General features: G+C 34.2%; 4 protein-coding genes across 4 annotated transcripts; 2 read left to right on the top strand and 2 right to left on the bottom strand.

The window, feature by feature from the left end:
* Positions 1 to 1,849: 1,849 nt before the first annotated feature.
* LOC108216223 (UDP-glycosyltransferase 75C1) lies at positions 1,850 to 3,645 on the bottom strand. Its single transcript, XM_017388920.2, has one exon. The coding sequence runs from the start codon at positions 3,556 to 3,558 to the stop codon at positions 2,164 to 2,166; it is 1,395 nt and encodes a 464-aa protein (XP_017244409.1). The 5' UTR covers positions 3,559 to 3,645; the 3' UTR covers positions 1,850 to 2,163.
* Positions 3,646 to 7,634: 3,989 nt separating this feature from the next.
* LOC108215629 (proline--tRNA ligase, chloroplastic/mitochondrial) lies at positions 7,635 to 13,907 on the top strand. Its single transcript, XM_017388148.2, has 11 exons — positions 7,635 to 8,020; positions 8,101 to 8,157; positions 8,618 to 8,728; positions 8,888 to 8,974; positions 9,063 to 9,176; positions 9,283 to 9,489; positions 10,278 to 10,415; positions 11,188 to 11,349; positions 11,712 to 11,911; positions 13,134 to 13,217; positions 13,408 to 13,907. Exons 1-11 carry the CDS (start codon positions 7,700 to 7,702, stop codon positions 13,547 to 13,549), a joined length of 1,623 nt encoding a protein of 540 aa, XP_017243637.1. The 5' UTR covers positions 7,635 to 7,699; the 3' UTR covers positions 13,550 to 13,907.
* Positions 13,908 to 17,660: 3,753 nt separating this feature from the next.
* LOC108215773 (deSI-like protein At4g17486) lies at positions 17,661 to 20,903 on the top strand. The gene is made up of 4 exons (XM_017388341.2): positions 17,661 to 17,927; positions 18,188 to 18,449; positions 19,334 to 19,401; positions 20,413 to 20,903. The coding sequence occupies exons 1-4, from the start codon at positions 17,790 to 17,792 to the stop codon at positions 20,650 to 20,652; spliced, it is 708 nt and encodes a 235-aa protein (XP_017243830.1). The 5' UTR covers positions 17,661 to 17,789; the 3' UTR covers positions 20,653 to 20,903.
* Positions 20,904 to 22,772: 1,869 nt separating this feature from the next.
* LOC108217689 (beta-carotene hydroxylase 2, chloroplastic) lies at positions 22,773 to 24,712 on the bottom strand. Its single transcript, XM_017390569.2, has 7 exons — positions 24,219 to 24,712; positions 24,067 to 24,126; positions 23,707 to 23,778; positions 23,494 to 23,628; positions 23,235 to 23,360; positions 23,037 to 23,093; positions 22,773 to 22,924 (listed from the first exon to the last, which is right to left on the bottom strand). The coding sequence occupies exons 1-7, from the start codon at positions 24,606 to 24,608 to the stop codon at positions 22,853 to 22,855; spliced, it is 912 nt and encodes a 303-aa protein (XP_017246058.1). The 5' UTR covers positions 24,609 to 24,712; the 3' UTR covers positions 22,773 to 22,852.
* Between the last annotated feature and the right edge of the window lie 347 nt (positions 24,713 to 25,059).

Genomic DNA, 25,059 nt, shown 5'->3' with positions numbered 1-25,059 from the left:
CACGATTATTTCTGCTTGTTTTTTAAAAAATTAATAACTTATAAGTCTTAACTCATTTCTCACTTCCGGTCTACTTATCAATTTTAAATAAATAACTATTTTTTTTAACTTACATAAACATTCCCAATATAAAAAATCTTATTATATTTGAAAACGAAACTTAAAAAATTGAATGAAACATTTTTAAAAAATAAAACAATAGTTAAAACAGAAAAAGCAATTAGTCATGTAAAGTGCCGGCTAAAGTTTAGCCAACCTACAAAATATTTGTATGAGTGGGGATGCTCCGATGCTCCGTACGTAACTAAATATTTTTAAAAATTCCGTTTAGTGGAGTGGTCACTTGAACAGTTGCACAACGTGTGCAAATATTTTAGAGTAAACTACAGATTGTGTACATGGAGTTTCCGATATATCCGATGTGTGTATCTGCATTTTCGATTATAGCAAAGTGTGTACACCAACTTTGACAAACTTTGCATAGTGTGTACAAATGTTAATTGCTGATTAACACCGTTAGTTTGTTTTTCAAAAGGCTGGTGAGTAAAGTGTAGTTTTACCACCTAACTGACTACAAGCAACGATATAACACAAACCATGATCAAGCCCGGCCATTTCTTCCTCAAATTGAAAAACCCATGAGTAAATTGTATTTTTTTTCAAAATAATTAATTTTAAGTTATAAATTATTCATAAATTATTTTTATTTTTATTATTATACTTTTAATAATCTATAAATTCTTAATAAATTAAAATTACTGAAACAAATATTTTAAACTCCCAAATAAGTCACGTTATTAAATGTTCAATATTAAACTAAAAACAGTAAGACTTAATTCAGTAAAATAATAGGAAAAAAGACAAAACTTCTATAACAAATATCATAACACTTTGTATAAAAGAGCGATAAATTGTTAACTAAATAGCCCTTGTAAAAATTGGACGGAGTAAGACGAAGTTTTAAAGTCGAATTATTTAAAATTACATAAATATCTTTAAATATCCGACAACCTGAAAATCGTGTAAATAATTATTTTTGTAAATTATACGATATCATATTTTATAGTATAACTAGTAATTATAACAATGATGTTAATTAATAATTAGTAAAATTGAAGAATATTAATAATTAATTAATAATCATGTTCAAAATTACTTATAAACGATAAATTATATATAAATTTTGGTAATCAATGATATTATTTATGATTAAATTAAAATATCAAGAATAATACTCTAAAATTATAGTTTAAATGTGAGTATTATTCCCATTGACTAATTATATCATGAATAATCAGATTCAATAATACAAAATGGGACGCGGATATTTCACGTTTTGAATTCAATATTTTTATTTTGATTTTACTAAACAATTTAACATATAGTATTTATGACATTTCACAGAAAAAAAGAGAAAAGATTTAACATCTAGTCTTAAAATTTATTTTTTTTAAAATCTAGTATAATATAAATTGATAATATAAACAAAGATATTAGTAAATCTCGCATTATATATCCAAATAAATTTATGTTAGAATATTAAGAACCACATTATTATTATTCATAATTATTGAAAATTTCTAATACTTCTAAATTTATTCTATTATAAGTCTATGAATATACATTTAACAAAATAGTCTTATTAAATTATGTAAATAAAGATTTTAATTTTAAAATTTAATTATATTAAATTATAAGATTGTTTTCAATATTTGAAATACTATACAACCATGAAAGCAATTCACAGCCCACCCTTCGCCTCCGTTAATTACAGACGGCACTGTCACTTTTGTGACGGTAGTACACGTATCGTACGCTATCTCAAACTTCGTATACACACTTTGCTATATACAAAACTGCAGGTACACACATTGAATATATGACAAACTTCAGGTACACAATCTGTAATTTACTCAATATTTTATTTCTGCTTTTTCAGATTAAACAAGAACAAACACACTAGTCTTGCTAGCAGTTTACAGTACTACTACAGTGCTCGCACACATTCCAGGATTTTCAACCACCGGAGATCTAACTGATACGGCATCGGCCCATCTCTTCATGCTCGTTGGTGCGCAAATATTCAACATTATTGCTTTTATACAGGTCCCATACTAGTCATATCATTTGCTAAGAGAGTAATCATGCATCATGGATCCGTGCTTACATTTCCAGAAAATTTAGAAGATTGTTATATGACGAGCCACCCTTCTTGACTGCTTCAACCGCCAGCCTCTTCCATTTCGCAGCATTCTCTTTTATTTCATTCCCTTTCTCGTCTCCTCCCATCACAATATCCACACACCTCCTGATCTCTTCTCTCACAAACACCCCTTCTTCATTCCCTTTCGCCCCTATTCCATTCCCCCATAACTCCTCTATGATCTTCATATTCGTCTTCTGCTCCGAGAAGCTCGGACACCCCACCAAAGGCACGCCACTCGCCATGCTCTCCAACGTCGAGTTCCACCCGCAGTGCGTCACGAAACACCCCGTGGCGCGGTGGCTCAGCACCTCCACTTGCGAACACCACGGCACTATCATCCCCATTTCTTCACTAATACAATGACTCTCCCTCATAGAGCTCACTTCTTCATCTTTGATCTCACGAATGACCCACAGAAAAGGCCTCCCGCTTTCCCTCAAGCATTGCAGAATTTCTTCTTTTTGGGTGTCCTTGAGCACCAATAGGCTCCCGAATGATACGTAAATAACCGACGTGTCGGGTTTCGAGTCAAGCCATGATAAATAATTTTCCGTGGGGGACTGGAACAAGTGGCCCCCAGATGACTTGTCATGCAACTCATGTCCATCTTGAATTGCAAACGGAAGTAAAGGTCCTATGGGAAGAAATTTTATACTAGGAAAGGAGTGTATAAAATCCTCTTCCAGCGCCTCGAAAGTGTTCACGAGAACACACGGATTCGGATCTTTTTCGAGGGTCTGGATGTGCTCTCTGAAAACAGGGATCATAGAGGAATGATATTCATTACTCGGTAAAAGAAAAGAAGGAATGTCCTGGCTGGTGAACAAGGACAATTTCGGTATTTTTATCGAAGCATCGTCTCGAAAATTATTATCCTCTGAATGAAGACCATCATGGCTGTTAAAGAAGCGATGGAAGATCGTGAACGCAATAGCACACTGAATGAAGAGAAAAGCGGACGGGATGCGCATGTCACGCGCCGCCTCTGCCGCCCATGGTAACACCACAGTGTACACTATAAAAGTCACCGGAGAACCCTCGTCGGAGAGCTTCTGGAGAAGCTTTTTGAGGTTCTGAGGTCCCTCGCGTCTTAAGGTAGCCAAGTAAGCATCGGGAGGGTCCTTTTTGCTGGGGTCTTGTGATTGATTACTGTGTTGCTCGGTGCCGTCGGAGAAAGTGGCGTAGGATAAGCCGGGGATGGTGGGGAGGTTCTTGAGACGGGCTAGGCCGGAGGTGGTGGTGGCGAAAGTGACTTGAGCGCCATGGTGAGTGAGGATCTTGGCGAGTTGTAGAGTAGGGTTGATGTGGCTCTGAACCGCTAGAGAAAGAATCAAGAAATGCTTACCATTCATTTTGGTTCTTGTCTTTCTTTTCTTTCTCTCTGTGTTTATCTGTGTGTGGGTTGTCGAATGAAACTTTTTGGGGGTAAATAGAGTATAGAGTCCTGTGGCAGTGAGTCTGTGACTTTTGCGTTTTAGCCTTTGAATATTTTGCATCCAACGACGGCAACACGCGTGTCAAACAAGAAAATTTGGCTTTTCTTCAAAACAAATTTGGCTTCCTCGACTTATTTTTGAAATTTTATAATATTGTAATATAAACAAGTGGATTATCCTGCGTGTCTGGGCTGAATCATATATTTTTTGCAGAATCTATTCTCTCAATGCAAACCAAAGGGTGAAGATAAAAAAGAAATATTATTTGTCCAAAAAAAACAAATCGGCACATGTGATTCTTTTATCCCAGATGATAAATTGAGCCTGTCCAAAACTTATCTTTTAATGTTTTTTTTTAACTACTTTGACACGTATTTTATTTTGTATATAAAGTATAAGTTTATAAATTTTTTTAAAATTTGTCTTGTTCTGTATAAAAATTTGAACATTAAACTTTTATTCAGAGGAAAAAATTTTAAAAATAATTTTATCAAAGATGTGTATGAGCCTTACAATGCGTGACAAGCCTCTGTCCCCCATTGTTAAGAATTGAGGGGGTGGGAGGGATTATTAAAATTACTCGCCTGACTATCTAAATAAAGAGAGATATGTAAAAACACTTGTCCAGATTACCGGGTCTATTCTTAATTCTAAACATAATGCAAAGATATACGGATCCACATATAAGTAGAGTATCTAATATAAAAATTATATCTACTTATATACGATCTAATGATTTTTTTTCATCAGGGGCGGATTTAGGAAGAGACACGGGGAACACGTGTCCCCTAAATTTTATTTTTATATCTTTTCACCATTCTAAATTTTATAATATTATAAATATGCCTCCACAAAATTTAAAAATATATAAGTGTTTTGCGAAAATTTGCTTGGTGCCCCGTAACATTTGTGTGCTAGATCCGCCCCTCTCCTCATAATGAAAATGTAAGAGTCCAGTCCGGAATAAACTTTTCATCATGAAATCAACTCAATCATGAAGTTGTAAATTATAATTCATAGCCATTCCTATTTTGGATACAACTACAAATTCTTTGATACCAGATAATAAAAGGAAGTTTGAACTAAGAAAAACTTTCTTCGGGGTTTTGAAAAATATTGTGCTCGTAGAAAAGATGCTGATAAAAATATAATATTGTAAAAAACAGATAATTATTTAGTATTTTTTAATTTTTATATATTTTGAGTTATAAGATAAAAAAAGGGTATTTATCATGCTTATTTATCCCTCTTGCGTTTTCCACCGTCACGTTCTTCTGGTCATCCTTCGTCTTCAAAACCCGATCTCATTTCTTTCTGATTGCATCTACTCCTTTGAGTGATGGTGTTTTGGTTTTAACTGATGCCGTCAAAAGTGTTCATATCCAGGCTATGTTGTCTTACTTCAAGCTTGGATTTAAAAGTTTATGCTTTATTTGGTTTTGAATAAAATTGATCGATTGATTTTTGAATTGAAATTGACTCTTTATGAAAGTCTTTATCAGTTGATTTTATGAAAGCCTTTATCAGTTGATTTTATGATTGTTTCTGGTTGATTTCGTGGTTGCTTTTATGGTTTTATTATTGGCCTGCAGTAGCATTAATTATCGCCATTTGCAACCACTTGCAACTCATTATGCAAATAAACGTAATTTTTAACAGATTTTCTCAAAGTTGCAATGATTGCATATAAGATCACTAATAGTTGCAAATATGGTTGTAGATGCAAACCAACGTATTTTTGCATTTTTTTGAAAGATAGAATTTTTGAAATTTGTTTAAAAAATGACAGTATTTTTGCAAAAATTCTTTTAAACATAGGTATATATGAAAAAAACCTAAAAAAAAATTATGTTTTGATGAGGTTTGAGAGTGGTTTATGTGTTAATTTCCCGCAAAACTAAAAAACAGCTCTATTCAAAGTAGAGAGGCTTACTTTTTCTAAAATAATTTTTGAGTTAAAATCTACGATTGAAAAAACTATTTTTAAATTTTACAAATAGTTTACACTTATTTTTAAGCAAAAACTTATTGTTATTTTTTGCGACAACAAAAACTTATTGTTATATTAATCGTTTGTTTGATAAATATTTTTAACAAATACGTTGAATGAATTTTCAACAATTTAGTTTTTTAAAGAATTATAAATACATAGATCTGAGAAATATATTTTAATAAAAATATTTAAAAGTTTTTTGTTATATTCAAAAATCCACAAAAAATACATGTTATAAATTAAAAAAATTAAAATAACAATCAAACAAAATATATATTATTTCAAATTTAATAATTTAATAATACTTAATGTTGATATTATCTTTCTATATTCTTATTTCATGTTTTCTGCCGGAGCGTAAGGCACACGAGAAGTCATTTGTGACTTGTGAGATCATGACTTCTCTTTCCTAGTTACTCAAGTTAAAGTATAACACAACCATGCAAGGCTTGTTTACCTGGTTTAAAATTATTAACATAACTTAATGTGGGAAATTGGTAATTTGTGATTTTAAATCAATTTTTTACTTATTTTCAACTTGAAGCCAACTTATGTCTTATTAGTTATCACATAAACAAATAATTTTCGGTTTAAAATTGATAACGATTTAAATTTCGAAATTTTAATCCCAGACAAATATGCTCGTAGTGAGTGCTGGTCACATGGTCTCGAATCGCGAGTTGTGTCGATTTTTACGCAGAATTATGCTCCAAAATTTTAAGATTTATTTTCAAATATACAATTATAACGGATTAAATATCAATCAGGTGAGTCATTACAGCTCCATGACTCAAGTTGGTAAAAAGTGACTCAGATGAGTTACTCATTAAATTTTTTTTATCAGAAATATCACTATGTCGTTAGTCGAAATTCTGAAAGTATTATATATTGAATTTCACACATGAATGGTATTGCATCCAAATGAAAGGTTCCGAGTTCTAATATTTTAGCAAATTTTGTTGGATTTTTAAAATTTCATCAACTATTTATTTTTAATTTTTTGATTGTTTTATTTGAGATTCTTAAAATTTTATCAACTATTTATTTTTAATTTTTTGATTGTTTTATTTGATTTAAATAAAAATGAACACTTGATAAATTTTTAAAAATCCAACAAAATTAGTTAAAATAGTAGAACTCGGAACCTTTCATTTGGATGTAATACCATTCATAAAAATTTTGTGAAACTCAATATATAATACTTTCAGAATTTCGACTAACGACAAAGTGATATTTTTGATAAATTTTTTTAATTGAGTAATTCATCTGAGTCACTTTTTTAATCAGTGACCAACTTGAGTGATCGGGCTGTAACGAGTCACCTGATTGATATTTAACCCCAACTATAATTTGTACAAATCAATATACAATTTTTTTAAATTTTTTTTAGAGTTTATTTTAAGATTGATTTGTGGTTTAGCTGAGAACAAAATTTGATGTAAATTAAGTTGGAAAATAACTTTTTAAAATTTGAAGTGAAGTTACATAGTATTAGATTGCAAATTATATGTTTGAGAATAAAATTTAAAACAATTTTTTTTAAATAAATCAATTTTGACAGTTAATTTGAAAACAATTTTAAAATATATATTATGGATCACAAAAAAGTTAGGAGAATTATCTTGTATACTGTTTTTTCAATCTTATTTTCAAAAATATTACCTTCTCCAATCTTATTTTCAAAAGTACTACCTTTTCTAAAATATTTTCAAAAATACTATCTTTTTGAAAATATTTTCCAAAAATACGGTGATTGCATATTATATATATATAGGCTCATGTAGTATTTTTGAAAATATTCTAGAGAAGGTAGTATTTTTGAAAATAAGATTGGAGAAGGTAATATTTTTGAAAATAAGATTGAAAACTTGGTTATGAATAAAAAAAGTCCAAAAAATTATGAGAATTAATAATTTTTTATAAAATTATAAAAATAAAATAAACTAATTTCAATTTACTTTATAAATAAATTAACGGGCTCACTCGAAGAGTCAGAAGTTTTCTCTGATCCCCTTCTACAAAACCAGTCCTTCCAAGTCAAAATTGAAAAAACTCAGCAACTAAATGGGTGCTCTCAGACTCCCCTTTCTTATCTCCGCAATAACCACCACCACCACCAGCACCGCCGGCTACGGCCGTTCAATACTCCGACACAAGTATTCACGCCGCCTCTGCACCGCCGCTATATCCACCGAAAAAATCGCAGCTGGAGAGACCGAGGAGCGTCGCGAGAACAAAAAGGCGGGAGTAATTGCACCTCGTTCTCAGGATTTCAATGCCTGGTATCTCGATGTTATCTTCAACGCTGAGCTCGCCGATTACGGACCTGTTCGTGGTACTATGGTTATTCGGCCTTATGGTTATGCTATTTGGGAAGCTATCCAGGTATATTATATCAGGTTTTGTGATTTTGGTTACATTTATAATTGACGGAAAGTTGATTAGCTTCTATTTGATGAATGCAGGACTATTTGAATGTTAAATTCAAGGAGACTGGTCATAGTAATATGTATTTCCCACAGGTAGTATTAGTTACTCTTTTAGTATTTAATATTTTGTGTGTGCGCGTGTATTGTAATGTACTTTGTAGAATCATGTTGATCTAGGCAGGGGTGATAAGCTCGAGTTCAACTCGATTCTTATGTAGTAACTTAGGAAGGCCGAATACATTTTTTTTGAGCTTTAATTAACCACATGTACTTAACTTGTACTCAACTCAACTTGTTAAGTTTGATTGAGAGCTTTCCACTTGTACTCAACTCAGCTTGTTAAGTTTGATTGAGCAAAATGGAGTAATATAAATAAATGTACACGGACAGCTCGAGTTTGATTGTTTATTGATTTTCATCCCAGTGATGTGAGAGGTCACCGCTATACTGTTAATTAGAATTCATGCTATACTGATAAAGCCTACATTTGATAGATCTCATGTTGTATATTGCAAATAAAGTCTTTTTCTGAACTTTTTGATACTGGCTGCAGCTGATACCATACTCATTTATAGAGAAAGAAGCTAGCCATGTTGAGGGTTTTAGTCCAGAACTAGCCCTCGTGACCATTGGAGGAGGCAAGGAACTCGAAGAAAAACTTGTGGTACAGTTACTACCTATATATCTCTTTTCCCTCATTCTTTAGGTGTAGTTGTATTAAGTGAGACTCTAGTTTAAAGTTATTATTTGGTAACTCAATATTGTGTTATTATGGTGACCTGAGTTTTGGCTTTGATTGCTGCACTTCTTGAGGTTCTGGCAGGTCCGACCTACGAGTGAAACCATTGTGAATCACATGTTTACTCAGTGGATTCAAAGTTATCGTGATCTTCCTCTCATGATAAACCAGGTGGAGTTAGTGGCTTTATTTACTCTGGCTGTATGTTGCTTGTATGTTTCTTAATAACTTTTTCCTTTCCTGTTGTGTGAAATTGTAGTGGGTAAATGTCACAAGGTGGGAGATGCGCACTAAACCATTTGTGAGAACTCTTGAATTTCTTTGGCAGGAGGGGCATACTGCTCATGCTACCCCGGAAGAGGCAGAACAAGAGGTCTGCATCTTGTTTACGCAAAATACAGCACATCCATTTCAAAAAATTGAGGTGCTAATTTGCCCTTGCATCTTTCCACTTAACAGATTGAGGTTTTTGATTGCAGGCATTACAAATGATCAATGTCTATATAAAATTTGCTTATGAGCAAGCTGCAATACCCGTTATTGCAGGCCGCAAATCCAGCGTTGAAACATTTGCTGGAGCTGTCAAGACATATACAATTGAAGCTATGATGGGTGACCGTAAGGCTTTGCAGGCTGGAACTAGCCACAACCTTGGGCAGAACTTTTCTCGTGCTTTCGGAACACAGGTCAGTGACTTGCGGCTTTTGTGTTGTGTTTATTTACATGTGGTTAGACTTCTAGGTTCCTGCAAATCTCTCTTTAGTTTGTATCAGTTCTCACGTTGATTGAGAATAGCATACTTCTTAAGGAGAGGGACGGATTATAGAAACTCATAGGAACATAGACATACGATTATAAAGCATGATTACCTCAAGGGCCTCCTGGGTCCTTTGGCATTAAGAGCATCTCCAACCATACGAAAACCCTTAGCTAAAAGTATTTTGAAGACACTATAAATAAAAATCATAGAGTATGTAAAAAAGTTCAACTCCAGTGTGATGTTACCTTATCTCTAATATTAGCCAACCTCTTGATGTTTGTAACAACTTGAAATAATAATAACAAACTATTTTTAAAATACAGCCAATCAATATAGCTAGGCCCATCGAAGCACAACGCCTTACTGGTTCAGATTTTGCATAATCATTATATTATATTATTTCAACCAACCATTTTACCCAACTCCATTGGAGATGCTCTAAGCTCTTAGCTAGTAGATACATCATATACTGCTTAGGAGAGTATGGACATCCCGTTTTGGTACTAGTGTTTGTTTAGATCAACATAGAACTCAAATGTATAGTGTGGTCAGTTGAGAGCTGCCTGCAATTTAGGAATTTCATACTTATAGCCCTCCATCTAGAGGGTTACTCTATCATTCCATATGTTTAAACTGCTATCCAAACACTATCGTTGATCCCTCCTTCCTTTTTTGTGCTCTTATGATGGCGTTTTGTGTTTATATGTTGAACAGTTTGCTGATGAGAATGGACAAAGGGAGCATGTATGGCAAACATCATGGGCTATCAGCACCCGTTTTGTTGGTGGTATCATAATGACACATGGAGACGATGCTGGGTTAATGCTTCCCCCTAAGTTAGCACCTATTCAGGTGCTTAAAGATTTATTTTTTGCTTATCACTTCTATGGATAGTGCTGATCAATTGTTTTTATAGTGATATTCAGCTTCTAAATACTTCTATGTGACCTCTGAATACCATAGTTACAAAATGTTCACTTGTTTAAGTAAAAAATATGTGCAGTCCAATTATTTGTAAGTACCAAGTCTCTCACTACCTCGGTCTATCTTGCAAGGACATGGATGATGAAGTGCCCAGTAGCAGTTGTATGGATACTGCTACTTTCAGGTCTCTACATTAAATAATTGTTAGGCCGATTGAGGAGTCCATGCAGCATCTGTCTCAGACTCTCGATAGATGACTAATTGAAAGAAATATCAGAATGGTTCTGAGGTTTAGACTGTACTGTACTTAAGTTACTAGAAATGTCCGACTAATAAAAACTAGAAAGAAGAATACTATGTTGTAGATCTTAATTACGAAAAAAAAAGAACTTGATAATAGTTCTCTTTCATTTTTGAAATAATATCACGAATGGACTTCTATCTCTAACATCTTAAAGCAAATCAAGTTCAATCACAAATACATTAATAAATTATTTATTAATTTGAAATATATGTGTATAGATGTATTGCACCTATGATGGTCCTGTCCTGTAGAATACCACTCTCTTTTCCATGAATTTGCATCCTTTTTACATCATTATAAAAATATTCTACGCGTGAAAATGCATAGCCTTTCTTTCTAGTGTGCTGTCCAGCTCTTTTAGATATATTATTGAAGTCTTCATTGCACATTTTTTAGGTGGTCATTGTTCCAATATGGAGGAAGACTGATGAGAAGAGTGGAGTTATGAATGCCGCAATTTCTGTAAAAGACTTTCTGCATACTGCTGGAATTAGAGTAAAGATTGATGATACGGATCAGAAAACACCAGGGTGGAAATTTAATTTTTGGGAAATGAAGGTAATTAAATATTCTAAAGATGGAGACATACCTTTGTCAGAACAGAATACAGTTTGCTTATATAATATATTGATCATCAATATGAAACATAGCAAAAACAGTATGAAGTAAGAAGAAGAAGATAAAACAGTGGGGGATTAAGATAAAGCCCACCATTATCCTCCATCTAAAACACCAATTCTCACTACCGTTACATTTATTGGTTGAATTATATTACCTATTGCATTATGGGATGTGAGGAATTGGTAGCCTAAGAAAGAAAGGAGAATATTCCCAATCGTAACATAAATAAATATATACTAATATTTTAATTTTTCATTCAGCATCACATACTAACTTAGAGCATACTTCTCATGTTGTAGGGAGTACCTCTAAGAATTGAAATTGGTCCTCGTGATGTTTCAAGTGGGAGTGTGGTTATATCAAGAAGAGACGTCCCAGGAAAACAAGGGAAAGTTTTTGGAATATCCATGGAACCTTCAATTTTGGTAGATTATATAGAAGAGAAGCTGAACGAGGTTCAGTCATCGCTTTTGTACGCAGCAACATCATTTCGGGATAGGTGCATTCTCTTGCCCAAGTTCATTGTTTTGAAACTTTTGCTTGATCCATGATATAGTTACTACTAGGGTGCGTCGTGTCTAATATATATAGCATACGTTATGCAGTACCTTTCAAATTCTAAGTGGATGTACAGAAATCATTACATTTTTTGGCTGCCAATACGTATTAAGATGTAAGTCTAGTAATGCAGTACTCGATGCATAACCATACATATTGACTAATTCAACCTGAACAATATCTAGGTTGATTTATCTTATACCAAGAAGAGCTTCGAGACGAACCGCAAGTATTTTAGGAGTTGGTCATGCTTTCGAACTACAAATAAGACATAAAGATAGTCGCTGTGGAAATTGAGTAGCAACTATCTACAGTTGTTTCACTTTTCAGTGGCTGGTAGTGTTATCATAATAATCCTCTTGGATATAGATCTTCTCACTCAGATAATTCTTTATTATTATGGCCCTGTTTGGAAGTTAGAGGTTTGGGGGGAAATTAGAGGTTTGGGGTGATTTAGAGGTTTGACCATTTCAATCCGCTAATGTTAGTGTTTGATAGTTAGCGGATTGAAATAGAGGTTTGGGTTCAAAAAGCTAATTTTCAAAAAGCTACTTTGAGGAGCTTTTTGGGTTAGAGGTTTTGATATGTGTCATAAAAAGCTAATCAAACAGTTATTTACCAAACAGTTTTACAACACACCTCCAATTCATTCTGCTAGTCAAAACATCTATTTCAATCAGCTAGTCAAAACATCTAATTCAATCCGCTAACCGTTAATTCCCAAACAGGGCCTATATGTAAGTATGAGAGCTGGTCCTAGCAAGTAGCAACCGCTTGCCAGGGACAACTAACAAACGACTTCTGTACACTGGATGAGAAAAAGAATGACTTAGATTTTAAAAAATGAATAACAAATGTACCATATTATCTTTGATTTCTTTTTTTTAATCCAGGCGATTCCTTTTCTCATGATCTCATTCGACGGCACAGAAATCGCTTGTTATTTTTCAGGAACCTTATTATGAAATTAGCATTCACCTCACTCTTTCCCTTAATCTCCAAACTGTGTATGTAGTTTTACTTTCAGTACTTTTGATAATTTGTTTTAGGGGGTGATAAATTTGTGTAGTTTTACTTTCAGTATGTGTGATGAATAATGACTGAAACTCTTTATACCTATAATAATCTATTTGCATAAGAAAACTGATAATATTATTCTGCAGTAACATTGTGGATGTAAGCTCCTATGATGAGCTCAAAGAGGCTATTTCACAGGGTAAATGGGCAAGGGGTCCTTGGTCAGCCAGGTACTAGATAAAATTCATTCATGCAAATTTTATAGCATTTCTCAATTTGTCAATGTTTCATAGGATTGAGCATTGGTGACATTCTCTAGTTAAAAATGCTCTTATTAAGATTTCAAGTTTATTCTTTGGTACGTGCTGCACCAATTCCAACCACACACTGAATATTCATGCTACCAATAAATTTCTTCAGCGATGAAGAGGAATTGAGGGTGAAAGATGAAACAGGCGCAACCATTAGATGCTTTCCGTTTGAACAGCCTCAAGGGCCACATACTTGTTTGATGACCGGAAATTCTGCAGATGAAGTCGCTATCTTTGCTAAATCATACTAACAGGGACACGTTCAATTTTCGGTAATTGTTATCATGTATTTTATGGTCAAATTGGCTTCCGGTGCTCCATCTCTTGTGACTTTTACTTTGGAAGATATTGCAAATGGCTATCTTCGTAGCCAGCCATTGATTTTGTTTTTTTATAGAGAATTCAGGATTTTCTCATGCGTAAGAGAGATTATGCTTGGCGTAGTTAATGATGCTGCTTGCAAAAATCAGATGGCCTGATTGATTGTAGTTTATATGTCATATAATACAAATATCATTTTTTTTTTAAAATATTGCTTTAAATTCCAATTGTAAATCTTTAGTTAAGCTGTTACTACTGAAATATTTACTATATTTTCTTTGTTAGGATAATTTTGTAAATTAATGGTCCTTTTTTGAGTCGGGATTAATTTGAAAATTCTAAATTTGAACAAATAACTTGTTTGAAATTATGGATTTAGGTTTCAAGAGAAATATGTGACATCTAAATATTAGTATAAGATGAGGAATTTGAAACGACGATTCAAATCATGTCATTTGAAATAAAGTGCACATTTCTTCTATTATGTAGCTCAACATTTATTTGACGGAACTTGGGTTCACTTAAAATAAAGATTATTTATCTATTTGATCACTTGGGTATTGTGTGTATATGCACAAAAAGCTTATTGTTTTCTATTTCTCGATGAGATGGTCGAGATGTATTATACCAGTGGGCACAAGATTGGGTTGGGAGTTTGGGGCAAGATTGGGTTGGGAGTTTGGGGCTAAGATAGATTTTAACCTAAAGTTTAGCATCGATGTAATATTGGTGGTTAGCATCGTATCCGGAGCTCTAGTTTACTCTTTCGTTCGGAGTCTCATCGCTTTTAATAAAAAAAAGAGACTCAAGTCATTGTTTTTAATCCTAGTCTTCCCGTCGCTCGTGTTCCGATTTTTAATTCTAGTCTTCCCGCCGTTCGTGTTCCGACGGAGGTTGTTAGGGGCTATAGTTTTTAAAGAGTCGTATCGCCGGAATGTCCTGAAACTCTCGATTCGATATTGTTAAGCGCAATAGTTAGGTTAGTTAGTTTTGTTGAGTTTGTAAAGATCGGGTAAATAAATATTAAAAACTTTTACCAAATATAAATATCACTTTTAACACATTTTTAACACATCCACACATATTACCGATGCATAAAATATATAGATATATAATTTGTAAAGTCAAAGAAAAATATAATAAATTAATTATAAAAAAATCTAAATTTTGATAAAACTTTTTTGTTGTTGAAATAAAATTAATATAACAACCAGAGTTTTAAAATGTACATAACAACAGAATATAAATAAAGAGAAAATTTTAAAAAGTGTTATTTATATAATTGTTTATCTTTATTTTCAAAAAAAATAGAGAAAATGATAATTTGGAAATGATCAACAATATATGACCAAACCAAACTAAATTTTTATACTATAAATTTTATTCATATTGACTTGTTATAATATAATAATATAGATGAACGAGATCATACGTTCTTAAAATGTTGATAATCGGACAAATAATGAAAACAATTGCTTTTCTTAAAACCGGACAAATAAGATGCTATTCTTTAAAATTTTGTAAGTAACACTTCTAATTTTGTGAAATCAAAGATGCCTTGTTAATTTTGTTAAGCCTCCTCTCTTCCTATTTTTTTCGGTCATCGTCGAAGATTTCATCGATTTTCACCGATGAAAAGTTCTGAATTAGTTTATTTCTCTTGATTTGTTCTCGTTTTCTCAATAATACTCTCTATTGGATCCGTTTCAATATTTTGGATCTACTCGATTTTCAAAATTTTGATTTGATGAAAAATCAATTGAGATAAGTAAATGACGGGTCAAGCGATTACGATTCAGAGGGGTGTATTGGATTGGGATTTTAAAGCATTTTTTTGCATTCATGAAATCCGAGGGTATTCGATTGGGATTGTTTATAATCCATTAAAATCTTGAGGTATTCAATTGGGATTTTAAATTATGCTACAAAATCCGGTGGTATTCAATTGGGATTTTAAATTATGCTTTAAAATCCGATGGTATTCAATTGGGATTCTTTAAAATCCATTAAAATCTGATGGTATTCAAATGCTGATGGATTTTTTTGCATTTCATAAAATGATGGATTTTGTGGCATTCTTCAGTGTATTTTAAGTTTTTTGAAATCCCACCAAAATCAATGGGATTTTGAAGCATTGTGTTTAAATCCCATAAACTCTGCGACATTTTATCAAGAATCCGCACAAATTTAAAATCACACACAATCCATTAAAATCCATAAACTAAAAACAATCCATTAAAATCCCAATCGAATACACCCCCGTGAATCTCACCATAGCAGTGATTACATATATTTATATTCGATAAGGTAAGGATCGTGTGAATTGACCTCACGACAATGGTATGAGTTCGAAATTTTTTGTTTCAGTGGTTTTAAATATATTTATCTTCTGGCAAAAAAAAATATATATATTTTTGTCTCATATGTCCTCTGTAATTGGTTATATATTTAGTTTTTGATTTTTGTGATTCTTTTTATAACTAGATTTATAAGACTTGTTGTTTCCTTGTTTTCTATCTTTGTGCCCCTTTTGAGGGAGTGCCATAATTGATGACTTTTTGATCGTGCATTGCGATTTTATTTGTTTTTTTTAACGATTGTGTCATTTTTGATGACTTTATTTCGGTGCCTGGCATAATTTTTAGTGCTTGATTCTTTCTTCCTTTCCTCATTTTTTTCTCTCCCTCATTAGTTTCTTCTTTTCCGCGGACTTTTGTCTTTTATCCGGGTTTCTTTTTAATCATTAATGTTTTATTGGCTAAATTTCCGGGGCCATCTCTGGTAGATTTTTTTGAATGAAAGTTTTCCTTTTCTCTTAGTTGCGCGGATTTTGCTTTTCTTTCGAGTGTTTTTTTCAGACATCAAAATTTTTATCTGATTTTGTGGGGTTTTTCGACATGTCTTCTGGTTAGATGAAAGTTTTTCATGTATGAAAAAGCTTTCCGATTTCTTCGGTATTGTATTTCGATACGTGAAAGTCTTATGATAAAAAAAAGATGCCTTGTTTTAAAGTTCTCGTATGTAACAACAATTTTAATTTCGGTTTTTCTAATGTGTGCCCATGGGCACACAATAAGCACAAAATTTGATAATTTTTCTATGTTTTGATTGGCTTACATTCTTTTAATAATGATGACCCTCCTGCATTCCCACCAACCACACCAATACGTATGACTAAATATTTCTTCCGTCCAGTCTATTTCTTTATAAATGAGTTAGGCATACATGTTAAGAAATGTATAAAAAACAATGAAAAATATGAAGACAAATGAGTAAAGTCTCATTAATTTTTAATGTATAAAGTGGAGATGGTGGAGGACAATATTAGATATAATTATTTTTATATTATAAAAATATTATTATTTTTAATAAATTATGAAATGCAAAAACTTGGATGAGACATTAAAAAAATTGTCAAAATATAGTTGGGACCGATGAGATGAAAGTAACTATTTTTTCGCTTTTTTGTCGGAACAAGTTATACAACTAATTAAAAAGAAATATTCCAAGTTATATCTACTAATTAAAAAGAAATATTTTCACCGATTCAAAATACATTCTAAAAAAAAATCAAAATATTTGTCATTTTACTTTTCAATGTAAATTTATATTTTCAAAATCAACTCACTTTCACATATTTCTAATTTATATTTTCAATATTATCTATATGTCACAGGATATGTTCAATTAATTATTTAATATAATTTTTTCTAAATTAATTTTTTAAATTTTGTGATTTTTCGAAAATGTAAATATAATTTGAAATGAAGGGATATTATACACTTAAAACAATAAAACTTGGTTAAAGTGAGATGGAATCAAGTGGAGTAATTTGAAAGCTGAGAAGCCCATAATCAATAATCCCCATATAGGCAGTCGGTGGATGTGGGGGAGCTATGCATAGTGGACACGTGGATAGCACGTGTAAAATCCTTATCCACACTACAAACTACAAGCCCCTTTTGGTAATTTAACACGTCACACAACCAAGCCCAAACAGTCCATGTTTATCCTCTTGTTTTCACTTTCCCCCCTCGCCAGTTTGTAAAATTCAGGTAACTTAGACCCACAGTAAAATTGATCATCACGCCTCCCCCCCCCCTCTCTCTCTCTCTCTCTACCAAACCCTAGACCATTTGAGCTACAATCGAGTGCGTTTTTCAAGTGAAAATGACGACGGAAGTGAAGCTCCACATCTACGATGTCACCAACAGCGAATCTGATAAAACTAACAACACTATTCTTCAAATTAACAAAATCTTCAAAGACGGTATTGGCCTTGGTGGCATTTTCCATAGCGCTGTCCAGGTCCGCTCCTCGTTTTCTCCTTTTCATAAACGAAACGTACTCAGTATATCCCGCTAGTCCGGTTAAGTAACTTATTTGCAATTAGGCATATTTGTTAATTAAACATATCAATTGCTTTCAGGATTTCATTCTATTATATTTGTGATATATCTTTGTGTTTTGGATAGATGTTTTTTTTTAATGTGGCTTTGTAATTATGATAGATATGCTTAAGTGCCTTTGTGGAATTTAGTCAAATTAAGAGGTCTGTGATGTTTTAGGTTCACGGAGAGGAAGAGTGGTCTTTTGGCTACTGTGAGGAAGGTTCTGGAGTTTTTAGTTGCCCTTCTGGGAAGAATCCTATGTATACATACCGCGAGTGCATTGTGCTCGGCAAAACAAACTGTTCAATTCTCAAGGTTGCACAGATTCTGAGGGAACTTAGTAGAGAATGGCCTGGACAATCTTATGATTTACTATCGAAAAATTGCAATCACTTCTGTGATGAGTTTTGTCAAAGGCTTGGAGTGCCCAGACTTCCTGGTAAGTGTTGGCCATTAAAATAGTTGGATTACTTCCATGAGTAGAATAATGCATATATCCACTCATGTATACTATTAACTTCCATGTTTACGATTAATAAATTTCTACTTGGAAGATTGTACATGGATATAAAACTGGTTCTACTATCTGTACTGTATTTAACTGCTCAAAATGTTATTTGTGTGATCGAGCTTGTCGACATGTGTCAAAGTCTGTTGCTGGCATATATAGAAAAGTGAATCAGGGTATGTGTTTGATTGTCATCATGTAGTCTTTAGACAGGTAAATGTCTTGTAGAACTAGAATTGCTGGGTAAGTTATCGTGATGATTACATCATAGTATGAACCTTGTAACTTTAATAATTTGCTTATTTGTTAACTAGTTAACTTGTAGTTTTGAGAGGAGGACGGTCTTAGGACTTGATAAGAAGGAACTCTGTAAATTGTGTTTGGTAACATGCATTACATCTGAAATGATGGATTTCAAATATAATGAATTAAGTTGTCATTTCAAATTTTCAAATTGGTACTAGTATTTGAATGTTTTGAATTTCAAATGGAATCCAGATCCAAGCTCTTTTGACCATCCAGACACATTAGGAATTTCAAATGAGATCTAAGTTACCAAACAGGCGATAAGGACATTAGTTGTTCATGCAGTTTTTCTATGTGTCTGCGTCCTAGATAACATTGAGTTGTTATAATTCTTAAAGTTTATGCAAATCCTACATTGCATTTCAGACTCTTCTCTTGACAAACCTGTTAAATATTTCTACTATCCTTGATGGTGGTACCTCACTAGAAGCACGACTTTAAGATAAATGCTTTATAGAGGCAATTTGGAATTTATCATGTCAGCAAGTCCTAATTAGCTTTCATTTCAGGCTGGGTAAACAGGTTTGCCAATGCTGGCGATACTGCTGTAGAGATTGCTGGAAACACTGCTTTCCGGGTAAGAATTCACTTAAAATTTCTAGAGACATCAGTCAATATGGACTCTGGTCTTTGAAATGCCATGTATTAGCCAGTGGTCTTGCCTACTCTTTGTTTGTGAAGATTAAAGATACGTTTGGTTTGCTGTTTGCAACCTCTCGTGCATGTATCTTGATATATGAGATCCGATACCCGAGACATCTCTCGAGCTCAGCCCCTCCTTCTCATAATCCCCAAAATTATAAAATTCTAGTTAACCAAAATCCTCCGTTAACAATACTATAACCTGCGATCGATCTCGATCCATGTGCATGCAGGGGTCATATTACTATCATTATTTTGTTCCGCTATACATGTCTTATTACTGCGAGTCAGTTGGTGACCCCCAAATCTAGACCCCAGGTTTGGAGGGCGTCACAATTCCTAATTCCTAGATGGGAGATGTAGAGAGATGAGAGACGCTGTGAAAGAGATGCCGAGAAAATAGATGAGAGAGGCTGTGAAAGCAGGTTGTTGGGCCTTTTCTCAGGTGGGCGGAGTCTGCCGTGTTGCCCCCGTATCGAAGGCGAGTCCACTGCCGTATGCGTGTGTACACCTCACATGATGAGTCGGACACGCATACGACACCCACTCTGAAGAGTCGGACACGCATACGACACCCACTCTGAAGAGTCCGACACGCATATGACACCCACTCTGAAGAGTCGGTGCTTCCTAGCTGGCTAGTTAACCTCCAAAGCATCCTTTATATTGGTTCCTCTTCAATTGGTCCTTCATGGTACATATTTCTCTCTGCACACAAAGAACAAATATACATGTACAATTTCCTGACTAGACACTAACCTCAAACACATATCTTTCACATTCTTTCCTCTTAGTTAGTTTTCCTTTGTTGCACATTTTTCTGCCAAGTTATTGTGCGCTTGTAACTATTTCTTTTCTACTAGTTGGAAGTTCCTTTTTGGTATAATACTACAGTACTATTATTCTGTGCACCAATTAATACAATTACTCTCATGGTGTCCAAAAGTTGAGGCAGGCAAAGACTGAGATTGTAACAGCAAGCAAAGTGGCATATCGTTTCCTTCTAGGTGTTGATTCAAATTCTGCGGCTTCTACAGAATCTACCAACAGAGTTTGTCCTCCCAGATTCCAGACTGATTGGTTTAAAAGCCTTGTCTCTGCTGGTCCTAAACTATCCAGTAATTCAGAGGTTGGAGTAGGCGACGGGGATGCCCTCTTGCAACAAAGACCAACAGAGGCCCTTTAATTCAGAGACAAATATAGGATCTGTTGTTTTAATGTATTAGCAACATGATGTATGGAGATTGGAGGGTGTTTCACCCGGTAGGATCTGCTGTTTGTGGATTTGTAAAGACAGCTGCAAAGGCGTTCAGAATATTTTCTTGTATGAATCTTTGTAAAATGTTTCTTCGTGCATTTGTTATTTACATGTCCATTCTTGTATGCTACTAGTCCACGGTTCAGTAATATGTCCACAATTCTTTTTCTCTTCGTTCACTAATTGGTCCAATCCGGAATTCGGGTACTTCCAGAAAAAAAAAAAAAAAAGATATTTACGATTTCAAATTCCTTTCACCTTTAGTTTACTACTCCTTCCGTCCCTCTGATTTCTATATACTTTCTTTTTCGGGATGTCTCATTCAATTCTATACATTTCAAAATTTTTCCAAAATAGTAAATTTTTATAATATAAAAATCCCGCACACTACTTCCATCTACTTTTCAAACCTATCAATTAAATATGCATGGGTCCCACCACTTTACCTATTTTTCTTTCTCTTTTTCATTACTTTACATTATTTTATATACTTTATTTAGTCTCCGTGTATATTCTAAACGTATACTTCCTAGAAGGACGGAGGGAGTACTAATAGTAGCGGAATGTGAGGGAAGTGTACCTAACTACTTAGGCAAGACCTAAGAAACATTAGTTGACTTCACAGATAATGGGGATTAGCATACGTAAAACCAAGACTTCATGCCTATAATGATCTAATATGTATTAGGCCTCTTAAACTTTTACATTATTGAGCTGATCTTGAGTGATCTTATAGGAACACGTAGAGGCAGAACGGATATACATCATTATCTATGTTTGTAGATGACCATACTTTACAACAAATTATTGATTAATGTATAACAAACACACTTTAGTGAATAACAAAAACTTTTGGTCACCTTTCAACGAATCTACATATTCATACAGTCTCGTCCTCCAAATTAGTGTGATAGGTGTGCCATTCTCTTTGGCCAAGCAGCGACTTGCTTTTCAATTAATAGACCTGTTTCCGGATTCAGTGGATGCTGTCATTTCCTCCCACACAGGTTTCGGTTCAGCATTAGTTTTTGATGAAGATTAGTTCGTTACGCGTTATACAGAAATTTAAATAAACACGCACGTATTCGTATCGACTTGTAGGTCCGTCAAGTCTTGAAAGTTGAACCCTCGACTTTTGGTAGATAACGACAGCGATATTTAGGATATGCAGATTTTATTGTATTATCTTTGGGCGAGGAGGTTGTACACGTAGCATAACAGAGTGGCCCTAGCACTAGGGAAATCATGACAGCAACCAATGGATGACACGGCATTAACGAAAAACAAAATTGACATGTTTAGGCCCCCTGCCGCCGGTTTATTCTTGTAAGGACGCTTGGCACAATTTAATGTTTTATATCCGACATTATTCCATTATCATAATATTCTGCTTTTCTTTTAAACACGAGCCTATTTACCTTGTCCTTCAATTTTATTTCTCCACCTGCCGTCAAGTGTCAACGTGCGCTTTTTAGATTCAATTTTAATAGTTTTTCGATTTTTTTACATAATAAAGCAAGGAGGTGTATCGGGTCCGAAACCAAGAAGTGTTATTCCCGAACACGAAATCAGTTCCCAACCCGTCCCATCCATGGACGAGGATTTTTTTTAACGTGTTTGATATGTGATACTTGTTCAAAGAATAAGTAAACTGAAAAGTCAAATTAAACTTTCATTCACAACACGACATAATTACCGATAATTATTACTCTCTCTGTTTCAAATTTACATGTTCACTTAAAAAAAAAATTGTTTCAAATTATTTGTCCATTTCAACTTTCAATGCAAAATCATATTTTCAAAGTCAATTCTCCTCCACATACTATCTCTTATTTATATTTCCTATATCAATCTCACTCCACATATTTTGATCATTTAATGCAATTAATTAGTGAAGATCTAATTTTCTTAAACTGTGTGATTTTTTTAAAATGAACATCTAATTTGAAACGGAAGGAGTATTATTGTAGATATTTACAAAGGTTATGGGGAGTGAGAATTCGATTCCGCGGATGTTATGAGCAACAGAAGCCAAGACAACTAAGTAAGAACCAGAAAAATATACTTTCATTTCATTAATGTATACTCTATAGTATGAAGTTGTACTATCATACAAAACTGATTATTATTAGTTAGAGGATTTGATTCTTCGATTGATCTCTTTCTCCAGCTCTTCATTTCCGCCGACTTGTTCCAATTCCTGCAGCCAATCAAATAATTTCTTTATATTAATTATCATCTAAACATAACACTTTAATTTAGATTAAACCTGAATAATAACACATATGAAGTACTCAAAAGAGGACTCGAACCTGAGGTCCCAAAAACAACCCGAACGGCACTCCGTTGAACTTCTCCATGTGGTGCAGCTATACAGGCACAACACATATATATCAAACAGCTGAGTTACCCGGACTCGACTACAAATGTGTTCAATACGCGATTTTCCGAGTATCCAGTGTATGACACGAATACGACTACGGGGAATAAAGAATAGAGTGTGAACAAACCTGGTGGGCAGCGGCAACTTTTCTCAAGTAGGGCACATTGGCTACAGGGCCCACAGGGAACCTTTTGTGAACAAGACCATCGTGGACAAACATGTAGGCCATCCCGAACACCGTGATTCCAAGTCCCTGGAATAAATACAGTAGCTGTCACTGTTAGTTCATAAACAAACAAACAACAGTCACGCCCTTAAATTATGCAAGACAGAAATACACTAGTTTATTTTCTCTGAAATTGAGGAAACAGAAGATTTAGACATACAGCACCGAAACAAAGGCCAGGAAAGAGGCCTTTGTGGAAGAAGCCATAGGCGAGAAGCGCTATGGCTGGAACCGCGTTTATTATAGCGAAAACATCGTTCAGCTCAAATGCTCCTTCTCTTGGTTTATGGTGTGACTGCATTTCAGATGCGCACATATAAATACGTAATTAGATTGATTCGGATTGGTTTAGATGGCCGCAGATTTTGAATACCTCGTGCATATGCCACAACGAATCGTGCCATAGCGCTTTGTGCGCCCATCTTGCCCAGTACTCCATGCCAACCTAGAGCAGTGAATTTCAGTAAGAGGCCGTTTGGAAACATGTATTCAATTTGAAATGATGGATTTCAATTGACAAGATTTGAGTTGTCATTTCAAATTCTCAGATTTATACTAATATTTGAATGTGTGGATTTCAAATGAAATCCAAATCCAAATTCCCAAACCGGTATTTGATTAAATCCACAATTTCAAATGAATTCAGGTTCCCAGACAGGTCATAAGTTAAATTGATCATATTTCTTAGAAATGAGCTGCGGGATTTGTTTTGGATTAAGAAGAGATTACTTACTGCAGCCCCGAAAGCAAGTGAAAATGTGGCAAGCATCTCTGAGTGAGGAACCTCTCCACCCTGTATACATTTTGCGAAATCCTTTTCAGTGTTTAGAAAGCATCGCGAGAAATACATAAGATGACCTCCACGTATGCATGTAAAAAATGTACCTCCATTTGCCAAGCGAACCTTGAGTAGACGGCGAAGACAGCCATCGATGTGATCCCGAAGCTAGACATGACAGCCGCGACCAAGTAAGTGAACCGTTCTGTTTTCTTCCTCGCCATTCTTTCCTCAGCACGATTGCCTCCTGCGACAGTGAAGGATTCTATTATTTTTCTCTCAAGTTCTCGCGAGCTCTCTTCAGCTTCTGCAGCAGCTACTGGACTCTCATTTTCCTCCACCGCGAAACACATGCTCAATTTCCGCTTATTTCCCAGCCTTAGGCCTATAAATGAAGGAGATAGTTCCCGAATTGTTTTAACAGCAGTCATCTGTTTGGGAACCTGGATTTCATATTTTCCTACACGGAACAACCCGACAGAGAGCCTAGCTGCCATGGATTACCAGGAGGATTACCGAGAGGTGAGCTAGAAAATTGATATCAATAGAGAGTGTGTTGGGAGAGATGCAAGAAGGCAGGGGAGGTAACATGTGAGTGTTGGGGGGTATAAAAGGAGGTGAGCCACATGTGTTATATGTGGACTAGATTGTCAACTTTGTATCAATGCACTTGGACTCCTCATCCAAACAGGGGTAGATGCTAAAAACTCGTTAATTTCCCCAATTAATCCCTTTTTTAAGGATTCAGATTGACTGGGACCAACCTATATTGTGTTTCATGGGATATGAAAATTACAGGATCTCTTTGGAATCTGAACTAAAATTTATGAAACTACTAGTTGAGAAGCCGCGCGTTGCGGCGGCCTATAAAATTATATTAATGATTCAATATTAATATTTGTAGAATGTAATAATTTTGTGGTTGTCTATAAAAAATATTAATAATTA

Source organism: Daucus carota, chromosome 4 (assembly GCF_001625215.2).
Source record: "Daucus carota subsp. sativus chromosome 4, DH1 v3.0, whole genome shotgun sequence".
Taxonomy (NCBI): Eukaryota; Viridiplantae; Streptophyta; class Magnoliopsida; order Apiales; family Apiaceae; genus Daucus; species Daucus carota.
The sequence above is the reverse complement of the archived record's forward strand: the minus strand, read 5'-3'. Positions and strand labels throughout refer to the sequence as shown.

Coding starts and splice junctions, on each gene's coding strand:
- LOC108216223 (XM_017388920.2), bottom strand. CDS start 3,558: ATGAATGGTAAGCATTTCTTGATTCTTTCTCTAGCGGTTCAGAGCCAC.
- LOC108217689 (XM_017390569.2), bottom strand. CDS start 24,608: ATGGCAGCTAGGCTCTCTGTCGGGTTGTTCCGTGTAGGAAAATATGAA. Junction 23,629..23,706: donor CGTTGTGGCATATGCACGAG/GTATTCAAAATC, acceptor TCTGAAATGCAG/TCACACCATAAACCAAGAGA. Junction 23,094..23,234: donor AAGTTGCCGCTGCCCACCAG/GTTTGTTCACAC, acceptor GTGCCTGTATAG/CTGCACCACATGGAGAAGTT.
- LOC108215629 (XM_017388148.2), top strand. CDS start 7,700: ATGGGTGCTCTCAGACTCCCCTTTCTTATCTCCGCAATAACCACCACC. Junction 8,975..9,062: donor TTCCTCTCATGATAAACCAG/GTGGAGTTAGTG, acceptor GTGAAATTGTAG/TGGGTAAATGTCACAAGGTG. Junction 11,350..11,711: donor TTAATTTTTGGGAAATGAAG/GTAATTAAATAT, acceptor CTCATGTTGTAG/GGAGTACCTCTAAGAATTGA.
- LOC108215773 (XM_017388341.2), top strand. CDS start 17,790: ATGACGACGGAAGTGAAGCTCCACATCTACGATGTCACCAACAGCGAA. Junction 17,928..18,187: donor TTTTCCATAGCGCTGTCCAG/GTCCGCTCCTCG, acceptor GTGATGTTTTAG/GTTCACGGAGAGGAAGAGTG. Junction 19,402..20,412: donor CTGGAAACACTGCTTTCCGG/GTAAGAATTCAC, acceptor GGTGTCCAAAAG/TTGAGGCAGGCAAAGACTGA.